This window comes from Sapajus apella, unplaced genomic scaffold (assembly GCF_009761245.1).
Source record: "Sapajus apella isolate SASKATOON/1434 unplaced genomic scaffold, GSC_monkey_1.0 scaffold39, whole genome shotgun sequence".
NCBI lineage: Eukaryota > Metazoa > Chordata > Mammalia > Primates > Cebidae > Sapajus > Sapajus apella.
The window spans coordinates 19,603,037-19,614,391 of record NW_022436979.1 but is presented as its reverse complement, the minus strand read 5'-3'; the positions used below and the strand labels follow the sequence as shown (position 1 = coordinate 19,614,391).

General features: G+C 44.2%; 1 protein-coding gene across 2 annotated transcripts in view; it reads right to left on the bottom strand.

Annotated features, from left to right (window-relative positions):
* Nucleotides 1–3,317: 3,317 nt before the first annotated feature.
* The window catches only part of F11 (coagulation factor XI), a 22,980-nt gene continuing 14,942 nt past the window's right edge, over nucleotides 3,318–11,355 (bottom strand). The window contains exons 11-15 of one of the 2 annotated variants that reach the window (XM_032298873.1): nucleotides 7,587–7,755; nucleotides 6,722–6,897; nucleotides 6,023–6,118; nucleotides 4,827–4,966; nucleotides 3,318–4,546 (exon numbers count right to left, since the gene is read on the bottom strand). In XM_032298873.1, the coding sequence (XP_032154764.1) occupies nucleotides 4,385–4,546; nucleotides 4,827–4,966; nucleotides 6,023–6,118; nucleotides 6,722–6,897; nucleotides 7,587–7,755 (743 nt within the window). In that variant the 3' untranslated portion in view covers nucleotides 3,318–4,384. The remainder of the gene's footprint in view (nucleotides 4,547–4,826; nucleotides 4,967–6,022; nucleotides 6,119–6,721; nucleotides 6,898–7,586; nucleotides 7,756–11,355) is intronic. The other variant, XM_032298874.1, reaches the window with a different exon arrangement.

Here is an 11,355-nt window from a genome sequence, read left to right as displayed (position 1 = left end):
GGGACACGTCTGTGCTATTCAGCCACCCTGGTGGGCTGTGGTAATATGTACAGAATCCACAGGAAAGTAACGCAGCATCTGAAGATGAGGAAACCCAGGGGCCCTAGAGGCAGTGAAGCTGGAGGGTGCAAGTGTTATAGGCATCAGAAGTGGTCATTTTCATTTTCATTCTGTCACACACACACACACACACACACACACACACACACACACACACACGGACATTCCTAATTGAAGAATTGCTCTAAATGGTTATTTTTGGTTCATGACATTGCCTTGGAAAAGGAAGGAATATTCTCCTAAAGGAAGCCTGGCCTGCCGTGATGAATGATCACGCGTGTATACAACACGTGAGAAGCAGGTCGGAGAGTCGGGGTGGGCTCACAATGCACGCTGGGAAGCAGTGATGCTGTGGCCACCACCTCTACCTGGACAAAGGGAAGCCGTCCTGGGTGACAGTTTGTCTCACAGACATCTTGTGGAAAGGACGTTCAAAGAGAAGATTGCCCTGACCCCACGTTAACTGCTGCGGGAGCCTCCGTGCCGTCGGGAAATTCTCTACATGTGAGCTCTGGGACACTGTCGGCCAGAATGTTGAAAATCCTGTCGCACGAGCAAAGGGAAAGACCCATTCTGATGGAGGCTGGTGATGGAAGCAGAAAATCACAGAACAAAGGGTGACGATGGGAGAAGGAGACCTGAGCAGGCGAGATGCAGACATGCCCCTGAGCCAAATGGGGGACACTCTCATGAGGCAGGACAACATCTAAGGCCCTAAGTGGGCCAGGCATAGTGTCAGTTTATGATTTCAGAAGGCTTTATTAAATGTATGGTTCTCATTCCAAAGTTGAGTTTCCCTCTTTAGAGTGATGGCCTCCTCCTGGTGCCCTGGGTACCGCCGGTGAGAACCACAGCGTTCATCACAAGTGTGGCGTCATTGCCGGCTGGCCACGAGCACCGCTCATGTCAGAAAGTGAGGCAGCCCTGGAGGGACTCCCAGACACCCTTTCTCTGAGGGTTTAGGATCAAAACTACTCCAGAAAACTTCCAACTTTCAAAATTGGAAAAAAACCAAAACTGTGTCCCATAGAATAGCATGGCAACGCATGCCTAGTGAATGTCAATTGCATTTTGTTGGATCGGGGTTGTGATCAGTAGCCCAAGTCCTGGTGCACAGGATGCTTCCACTGAAGGTCATAAAAACCCACTGCGTGCCAGCTTGCACATGAAAGGGGCCGTTGCCAGGGAAGAGGAAAGCCCAGAGCTGGCACGAACCTCAGACACTATCCGGGCATCAGTGGCCTTGGCTGGCTTCTCATCATTAGTGCCACCACCCCCAAGGCCAGCACTTCCTCGTTCATGTGGAGGGGAAGGAGAAAGCATTTACTCTGACAGGACATCCAAATTCTTAACCTTTGCCCAGGTTGCTGACTTAGCCTGTCACTGTGGGGGTGAAGGCAGGTGCCCACTGCCTTGGCCTGTACCACCAGGAGCCAATTCCTAGGGCAACAAGGGTGGGATTCCATCAGGGGAATGTGTGTGAATCAGGATCCACCCCTGGAACCGGAGATGAGGCCACTTGCACCCCAGATTTATGTCCATAACACACAGGGAGAAGGCTGGGCAGCCGGTGTGTCTGTGACACTGGGCCACTCCGAGGCTGAACAACATAAGTTCTGGAATGTTTGTTTTGTTCCTGTGGCAAGAATTCTTACTGTGTTTACCTGAATGCAAGGAGCATACTCTATTTTTGTCTATGAGATATCTACCAAATTCGTATTTAAGTAAAAACTGAAGCGGTGAATAATTTGGTGGTCGTATGCACCAAGTTAAAATAATGACATTTATATTAATTTGTCATAGTAAGAGAACTGCAAAATAAACTACAGTGAGAGACCTTTTTTCACCTCTCAGATGGTGAAAAGCTCCTAAGTGTGGTGTTAGGTAGCTGGATCATGGCCCTCTCTTACATTGCTAGCGGGAGAGACAATTGCTACCAATTTTCGAAGAGGAATTTGGCAATAGTCAACATTACAGACGCATCTGCTGTTTTCATCTTGTTTTGCCTTCAGCAATTCTACATCTGGACTTTATCCTACAAATTTTCCTGCGTATGTGTGAAAGAGGGAAAGATTGAAAACAACCTGAGTGTCCTTCCACGGGGACTGGTTAAATGAAGTGTGGAATTCTCGCTGCAAACACCGGGCTTCCCTCGTGGACAGAGGCCTTCTGTAAGCATCAGAAATACCCCCAGATAGAGGAAGCTCTCTCTGTACCCATCAGAAACATCCATAGACAGTCAACCAGAAATGAGCCCAGGCAGAATGGGAGTGAGAAGGTGCTACACCATGTGTAGAATGTGCATTCTTCCTCTACAGAAGACGAGATCTTCTCTTGTACATTTTATATATCATAGTATTTCCATTAATGAATCGTAGGAATATACTAGCTCTTCAAAAATTAAGACATTATACAAAGTAAAACACTAAAATCAAAAATACATGTTTTTCCCAATTAATAAGCTTCCCAGGAAAGACTTTACAGAGAGATTTCTTCTTATCAAAAATTACATCCAAACCCTTTTTTGCGTCCAGCGTTGCTTCCAGTCTACTAAGGTAATAAGGTAATGTTAATAAGAGCGTATTGTCTTGAAGGCACTCTGATTTTCAATTCGAGTTTCGTTCGAAGCAATCAGCATTTTGGATCTGATATGCCCCGTTATGCCCAACCGTCATTTTGCTCTTTCGGGTTTTTCATTTGTTTGTGGTTGCTTTTATTTTCTCTTCCTCATGCCAAATTCTCTTGTGTCCCAGTCTTTGAACTTGGTGAAGAATGTCCTTCTTCCTTTCTCATCTCATGGAATCTGGTGCAGCCGCTAATTTCAGCTTGAACGTGTAGATTTTGTGTGACGATTTTATTTTGTTGTTCATGTTAACTAGGGTATACGCTTCATGAAGCCAGAACATATCTGTTTGCGCTCCATGATGCTATTGCATAACTGTGTTCAATAAATATTTTTCACGGCCAGCACAGTGGCTCACGCCTGTAATCCTAGCACTTTGGGAGGCTGAAGGTGAGCAGATCACAAGGTCAGGAGTTCAAGACCAGCCTGGCCAACACAGTGAAACCCTGTCTCTACTAAAAACACAAAAATTAGCCAGGCATGGTGGTGGGTGCCTGTGTTCTCAGCTACTTGGAAGGCTGAGGCAGGAGAATTGCTTGAACCCGGGAGGTGGAGGTTGCAGTGAGCTGAGATTGTGCCACTGCACTCCATCTTAAGCAACGGAGTGAGACTTCATCTCAAAAAAAAAAAAATGTTTTTTTACATTGGATGAATTGTTGGCACAGGTTGAAAGCTATGTGGTGACGGTTCAAATTCTAGGTTATTGGATAGCTCACAACAATAATCAGATAAATAGTTGCACTAAACAGAAAAATCTCAGTACTTAGAATACAGGGAGCTGCTTGCTGAAGACTTGACTGTAACCATCCATTTGTTCCCAAATTGCTTTTTCTCTGTAGTATGGATGCAGTCTGTCGGGGTTTGTGAAATAAACACATGGTCTGGCCTTTGGGAGCCCACAGTCACCGTAGCAGCTTGTCTTAGGGAGCTTGACCATGCTTCCCCATCCACATCAGCCTCCCCTTCCCAAAATATTTGAAATAAATATACAGTCCATCACAAATCATTTTTCAGGAAAGGGTATCTTCAGAATTGGTCCTAAGGCACCACTTCCAAGTAAATTGCTGCTCATAATCCTCTTCCATGCAGAAATTCTGGTGTCTTCACATTCACTCTTCTGTCTACCCAAACTGATTTTTAAAAAAATATATATTTTAAAACGGAAATGATAAGAATTCCTGACTATTCTGAAAATCTTCCATTAAATGCAATCAAATTCTTTCTTTACAAAAGACATGTGTTCACACAGGCAGCGTGTAGATTCTGCAAAATGATGACGACTGTCTCTGTTCTCCTTTCTTCCCGTGTTCATTTCCCATTGACCAAATCTATTTATGGTGGCTTCTTTGATCAGTTCTTCTATCGGGTCCCTGCTGCCACTACTTGGCTATTTTCTGGTATACCTCTCTATATATTAATCTTCGGAAATAGTGCTTTATGGTAATTCCTGGGCTCCATAGAAGTGCGATCAAAAACAAGGAGGCCGCATGCTGAAACAAGCTACGTGAGTGCGGAGCGGCAGTTTTGGAAAGGACAGCTCGTGGCAGTTGGTTTCCTTTTGGCATTTCCCTGCAAACACCGAGCCCCTTCCGGGTGTTACTGTGGAGGAAGCAGGCTGGCACAGCCTTCCTCAGTGACATCAGCACCCTCTCCCAGCAAATCCTTGTGCTCCATGGACTCAAATGGCCCCTGGGAACACGTTCACGCTGCTTGAGTTTTCTCCAGAATCCAGTCCACGTACTCGACCACGTTGGTGTAAATGCCTGGCCGCTCCCTCTGAGCGCAGCCTTCGCCCCAGCTTGTGATGCCTACCAGGTGCCACACCTCGTCATGTTTGCAGGACAGGGGGCCGCCCGAATCTCCCTAGAACAAGGAGAGGCAAGAAAAGGCACAAGATCAACTCAGACGCTTCCTGTCTTCCGTACATCTTACTCAGGCCGATTTTGCCTAAAATGTTGTCTTGGCCCTTTAATATACCGCAAAGAGCCTGGGTGCTTGCGTTCATCCAGTCTCCTCGTTTCAGATTTCAGTCTAAGTCAAATGAACACACTGTGTTCCCTGCTCACTGGCAGAAGGCTTCTTTTTAAAATACATTAAGCATTTCAATTTGCAAATATTCCGTTGGCTAAGAACACTCTGTTACCTTGCAAGCGTCCTTCCCTCCTTCCCGGTAGCCCGCGCAGATCATCTTATGGGTTATTTTATGTCCTCTGTATCTCCTTTGGCACTCTTCATTGGCCACTAAGGGTATCTTGGCTTTCTGGAGAGTATTTTGTATTTTGTCTGAAAAAAAAATTTTGGTTTGTTTGTGAAATAACCATATTATAATACATATATGCATGTGTGTGTGTGTGTGTGTGTATATACACACACACACACACATATATATATGTATATATATGAGAGAGAAAGAGAGATGGAGTCTCACTCTGTCACCTAGGCTGGAGTGCAATGGTGCAACCTTGGCTCACTGCAACCTCTGTCTCCCAGGTTCAAGCAATTCTCCCAACTCAGCCTCCCGAGTAGCTGGGATTACAGGCACCTGCCATCATACCCGGCTAATTTTTGTATTTCTGAAGAGACAGGGTTTCAGCATGTTAGCCAGGCTGGTCTTGAACTCCTGACACAGGTGATCTACCCGCCTCGGCCTCCCAAAGTGCTGAGATTACAGGCATGAGCCACCACGCCCAGCCGCATATATTTAAAATAAAAATCATGGCCGCTGTGTTGGCGCAGGCCTGTAGTCACAGCTACTTGGGAGGCTGAGGCAGGAGAATTGCTTGAACCTGGGAGGCTGAGGTTGCAGTGAGCTCAGATCGTGCCACTGCACTCCAGCCTGGGTGACAGAGCTAGACGATGTCTCAAAAAAAAAAAAAAAACATGGCTATATAAAAATCTAGAAAGAAAAAATGTTAGGTTTATTTCACAGACCTTTTATAATTACAAGTATGAAGAAGATGTTATTCCCACTATTGTATGTACCATTTTGTTAATGTTAATTAAGTCCAAAAATTAATTACGCCTCTAACTGAAATGACTTCCCAGAGAAAGTAATTGGATAGCAGGCTAGAACATTTACTGAAAAGTGCTAGGCTTCACATTAAACTTCATTAAATATAATTAGTCTTTAAAGAGGCTTAGTCATATTTAAAATTTCCAATCAAACAGATGAGGCATCAGCCTCGCTTGGGTGATTTCTGCCTCTCCATCTCTGTTAATCCTCTTCCTGCAATTGAATAATGTGACTTGAGTTGCACTTCAGCTACATGACTTGATAGGGCAGAAAAGACTACATTCTTAATTTTTAGGACTGAGCACATATAAAAACATCATTTTTACCTCTTAATTTTCTGTACCCCCATCCAGTCACCCAGCAATCAGTGTATATGACATGTCTATCTCCTTTTGAAGGCAGGCATATGGGTCGTTGAGAATCTAAATTTAAAAAGTCACGGTTTAAATATCAGAAGCCAAATATATCCTCTTTTCCAGAAGAGCCTCTCTTCTTTCACTGTCCATCATTTGCGTTTTATGTATTTATTATACTCGGTTTTTTTGCCTTGTTGTCATATACTCTTCTCCCTGAGGTTCAGCATATCTCACCCATGCCAGGGTGAAAGGACAAGAGAAAGACAAGCCTCACCCTCCCCAGTGACGCCTCCATCCAACTCAGCTCCTGGTCCTGCACAAGTTGCTTAATTGTCCTGACCTTCATCCTTCAGCCATAAACTATCTTTACTGAACTATCTTTCGACTACCTTATCTTTACTCTTCCAATGTATTATGAAATGATGTCATTCTACGCACCTGGAGAAGCCTGAGGAAAACACATCTCTTCACCCACAGTCCCCAGGTAAGTTCCAATAACCAGGAAAGCATGTCAGCCTTAGCAGAATGAATGGCTAGTGTCCCAGGCCTCTCCCTTTCATGATGATAATGCACAGAGAGATTGGCAGGGCCAGGCTGTAAGTCTAGTAGCGTTATACATTTTATCCAGTTCACTACTGGAGACAACGTTCCAAATAAAATTCTCCGTACCTGTGTAATTCATTGTTGTTTCCAGTTTCAACAAGGCAATATCATACCCACTTTCTGCCATTTTATATTGATCGTGTATTATTATTTCTTGAACTCCAAAGAAAGATGTATCCTCTTTTATTTCAGATTGATTTAAAATGCCACTGTAGACACGCAAAATCTTAGGTGACTCCACCCTAAGGAGCAAACAGCAGAGGGAAAGAAATTTCCTTTACTAAAACCAACCCCAAACATTTTTAAGTGTGTGACTATTTAACTGTTACTAGTATGTTCTGCCAGTGATGGGCATTCAGGTGGATAACAGTGATTTTATCCTAAGATCTTTCGGGATTAAAAAAATTCACCCTATAAAGAAAATACGTTATACACAAAAAATGAATGAGTACTCATTCCACACTCCAATACACACACATGCACGCACACACACACACACACGCACACATGCACGCACACACACACACACACACATATATTAGAAATTAGATTGAGAATGGTAAATTCTCTGTGAGTTTAGTTCCAGGCACACTTGAACACAAATGTTACTAATATTTTCTGCCAATATATATGCAGTGTGCAGAAAGAGGTATGCTCTTGCAGGGAAAGACATGAAGACCCCTCATGGTGCGGATACGCTTAAATGGGAAGTGGAATCACATGCAGTGAAGCAGCCATGTACCTGCTCCTGTTCTGATGCTGGTAGACCATGACGGGCTCTTCCTTTCTGTCTTTTTTCCACTGAAGGAATTAATTAATTTTGCGAATAAGACAATTTAATTGGTTAAAGTGTTTATTTCCTAAAATGCCAGTAATAGTTTTTATAAATATGTGAAGATGCTGAACTAGTAAAAACAGGCATGGTACTGACCCATAGAAACAGTGAGCAGCTGTTAATACCCATTGGTTTCCAATGATGGAGCCTCCACACAGGTGTCTCTGAGTGGGTAAGGTGATGTGCAGAGTCACCTGCCATGGCCACTCGCCACGAACAGACGCAGTTCCTCCAACGATCCTCGGCTTGATTTTGGTGGTACACTCTGCAACAGAAGCATTGCGATGAGCAGCTTCCTACGTCTTCCTTTCCACCAGTCATTCTGCTCCTTCAGGAGCAAGAAGAAGAAAACCTTCCCTCAAGTCAATAGCTTACCATGACCTTGAGTTGCAGAGACTTTATTGATCAAGTTGCCAAAGCAGACCATGCACATGAGAAATGGAATTGACTAAGCCATCTTGTAATTACACACCACAAAGGATGCGACCCTCCCTGTGTGGTCCTACAAGTCTTATCCTTTTTCAAATGATAACATGAATGGTTCTTTTAAGCCAGTGGTTGTCAAGTGCAGTCCCCAGACCAACAGCATTACCTGGGAACTTGTTAAAAATGCATATTCTTGGCCGGGCATGGTGGCTCATGCCTGTAATCCCAGCACTTTGGGAGGCTGAGGTGGGTAGATCATGAGGTCAGGAGTTCAAGACCAGCCTGGCCAAGACGGTAAAACCCTGTCTCTACTAAAAATACAAAAATTGGCTGGCCTTGGTGGCAGGGACCTGTAGTCCCAGCTACTTGGGAGGCCGAAGCAGGGAATTGCTTGAACCTGGGAGGCAGAGGTTGCAGTGAGCCGAGATCGCACCACTGCACTCCAGCCTGAGCCACAGAGTGAGACTCCATATCAAAAAAAAAAAAAAGAACGCATATTCTTCAGCCCCACCTCATATCCAGTGAATGAGAAACTCCAGCCTAAGTTCAGCCATCTGTGTTTGAAGCAGCCCTGCTGAAGTTTGGGAACTACCGTTAGAAAGAAAAGGCGAGCACCTTGCACTCAGGTGTGGACTGGATTCAGCATGGTCCAGTTCTCCCCTGTCCCTGTGATTCTGCTGACCATGACTCCCAGTCACTCCTGCTCCATTCACGTCCAAACTAAGGCTGATCTGCTGTGAACTTCCTCTGACCTTTGGCCTTGTTGACCGTTTGGGATTCTCTGGGGTCCTTGGTACTTTTCAGGGACTTTGACACAGACTCATCTGTGTGTTTCTTTTCTTTTGTGGTTCCCTAGACAGGACAGTTCCCTCTATTTCTACTTACTGGAGTGCCTGGCAAAAGCCCACCCTCCCGGTTGGAGCCTTGGAACCCAGTCTTTCATGGAACACAGATGGCATGGGAGTGGGGTGCTCGTAGACAGCAGTCTTCTAGAGCAACAAGACTCAAACTGTCATGCACCTGGGTAGCTTTTAAAATGCAGACTCTGACTCAGTCATGTCTGTGTGCGTCCTGAAATTCTTTCTAACAAGCTCCCGGGTGATGCCAATGTGCTGTGCCCGGATCACACTTAGAATAACGGGGCTCAGATGCTCATAGAGGCTCCCTGCCCTGAGCTAAGGAAGGAGTCTAAGTTAGCAGAGGAATCGCTGATGAGAAGTCGGATCAGAAGGCGCAATCACTAGTTTTGTGGGTGTAAAACAACCTTTCTAGGCCTTTTTTTGACTTGGTAGGAAAAAGAGTGTATAATTCTGGGCTGATTTCAAATAGAAGGAGAGGATGGGAAAAGGAGTTTGGAAGGAAGCAGTGGCTAACAGCAACCGAGGTGAGAACAAGCACAATGTGTCCTCGGAAGCCTGAGCAGAGGCTCTCACTTCAGGGCTGGCAGGGCCAACATTCGTTTTGGAGGGCCCTATTCTGGAATTTCTGGGAAGCGTTTATAGTTTGCAAGGTGGGAAGTGTCATAAAGGTAAATTTTTGGAAAATTAATAGGTAAGTGGTAACTAAGATATGTTAGAAATAACTCAGTAAAGACCCTATTAGGTGCAGGTGAGAGGCCTTGATGTTCATCCTATTTTGTTACTCAGTTTAAAAGCAATGCTGAAAATATGTGTTTAGAATCATATTTTGTGTTAAGAAGTGCTTCTTTCAGTGCTGCTGCTATCTATCTTCAGAAAGTTAAGTTAGATTGCAGACCAACGACAGTGCAAGACACCACAAACATCTCAGGTGGACATTCCCCTTCACATTAGGGGTTATTTCATCTAACACAGTGCAGTAAAAACCGAGTTATCTAATTCACTCCCTCCGAAGGTGCACTGAAAGACAGACGAGTTTATTTTCCTTTATCTTACATTTTCTCCTGTAGCAATCAATCTATACCTGGTATATACCGTAACCTCTACAGGCCAGAGTCTGTAAATCCAACAGAGAAAAACGTAATGAAGAAGGAAGCAGGAAAATGTAATCTGCAATTTACGGAGGTATAAGTGCTCATCCCCATTTTTTAAACCACGTCAGTATCACTTAACAACAACATTTGTTAAAGGTTCCTTCCAATGCTTAGAAGTAGAAGGAAGACAACAGAATGATTCTGGATGCTCCTCCTTGACTTAGGGAAATTTGCTGTGAGGCAAACAGAATGTAAGAGATAAGACTTAATTGACGGGCTTTCTAAGGAGGCTTGAGCCCTCCAAAGATTTTCATCAGAGCACCTCTTAGCTCCAGGAAGGCATCATTTGCTAGTTAGGATATTAGTGTTGGAGGCAGTTTAACATCTTTATGTTCTACAAAACAGGTTCTCAGAAATCAAAGATTGATTTGCCTTTTCAGTACAGCAGATAATCTGACACAAAAGATTTGTATGTTTCTAAAACACTGCAAAGCATGATTAGCACTTTCATTTTATTCATAAAATCTCAGTTGTATCTTACAGTGTATTGTACTATTGAACACTTAGCAATAAATAGTCTAAGAACATGCAGCTTTATGTAAATCAGCGTATACCGAAGCCATCCTCCGTTACTATGGGAACTTAGGCAGGAGTGTTTGTGGTGTGTTCTTTCCTGTTGGGGATTTGTCCCTTAGGACAATTCTGTTTGCCTACAAACCGCCTCTGATGACTATGCTCAGATGTTGGCCACTGGGATGGAAACACTGCTGGAGTGATTTTTATTGTAACTTTTATGTTATTACAGGTCTTGTATAATCTAAACACCCCCATTTCCACCCTACCACACTCATTGTTATTAGTAAAGTTTTACCTTAACCTTTTCCAGTTCATAAATCTGCAGTAATCCTGCAGGGAATCTGAATAAAGACCCCTAAAAAGGAGGTGTCCCCGTGTTTCTTGAATAGATACACAGTTTTAGAAGAAAATGAATAATTTGACTAACCAAGGTGCTGATTGATGTTTCAGTTATAAAGGATAATGGGAAAGGTTACTGGCCTTGATAACAGGAGTGTTGGCTGAGTCTGGGTCTCACTATGAAATGTCAGTTGTAGCTGGGTGCAGTGACTCAAGTCTGTAATCCCAGAACTTTGGGAGGGCAAAGCAGGGGGATCGCTTGAGCCCATAAGTTCAAGACCAGCCTGGGCAACATGGCAAGACCCCATCTCTACAAAAAATTAGCTGAGTGTTGTGGTGCATGCCTGTAGTCCCAGCTACTCAGGGAGTAAGGTGGGAGGTTTGCTGGAGTCCAGGAGCTCAAGGCAGAGGCTGCAGTGAACACTGATTGCATTGCTGCACTCCAGCCTGAGCAACAGAGTGAGAGTCTGAGAAAGAAAAAAAGGAAGGAAGGAAGGAAGGAAGGCTGGCTAGAAAGAAGGGAGGGAGGGAGGGAAAGGGAAGAGAAAGGAAGAGGGAAGGAAAAGAGAGAAA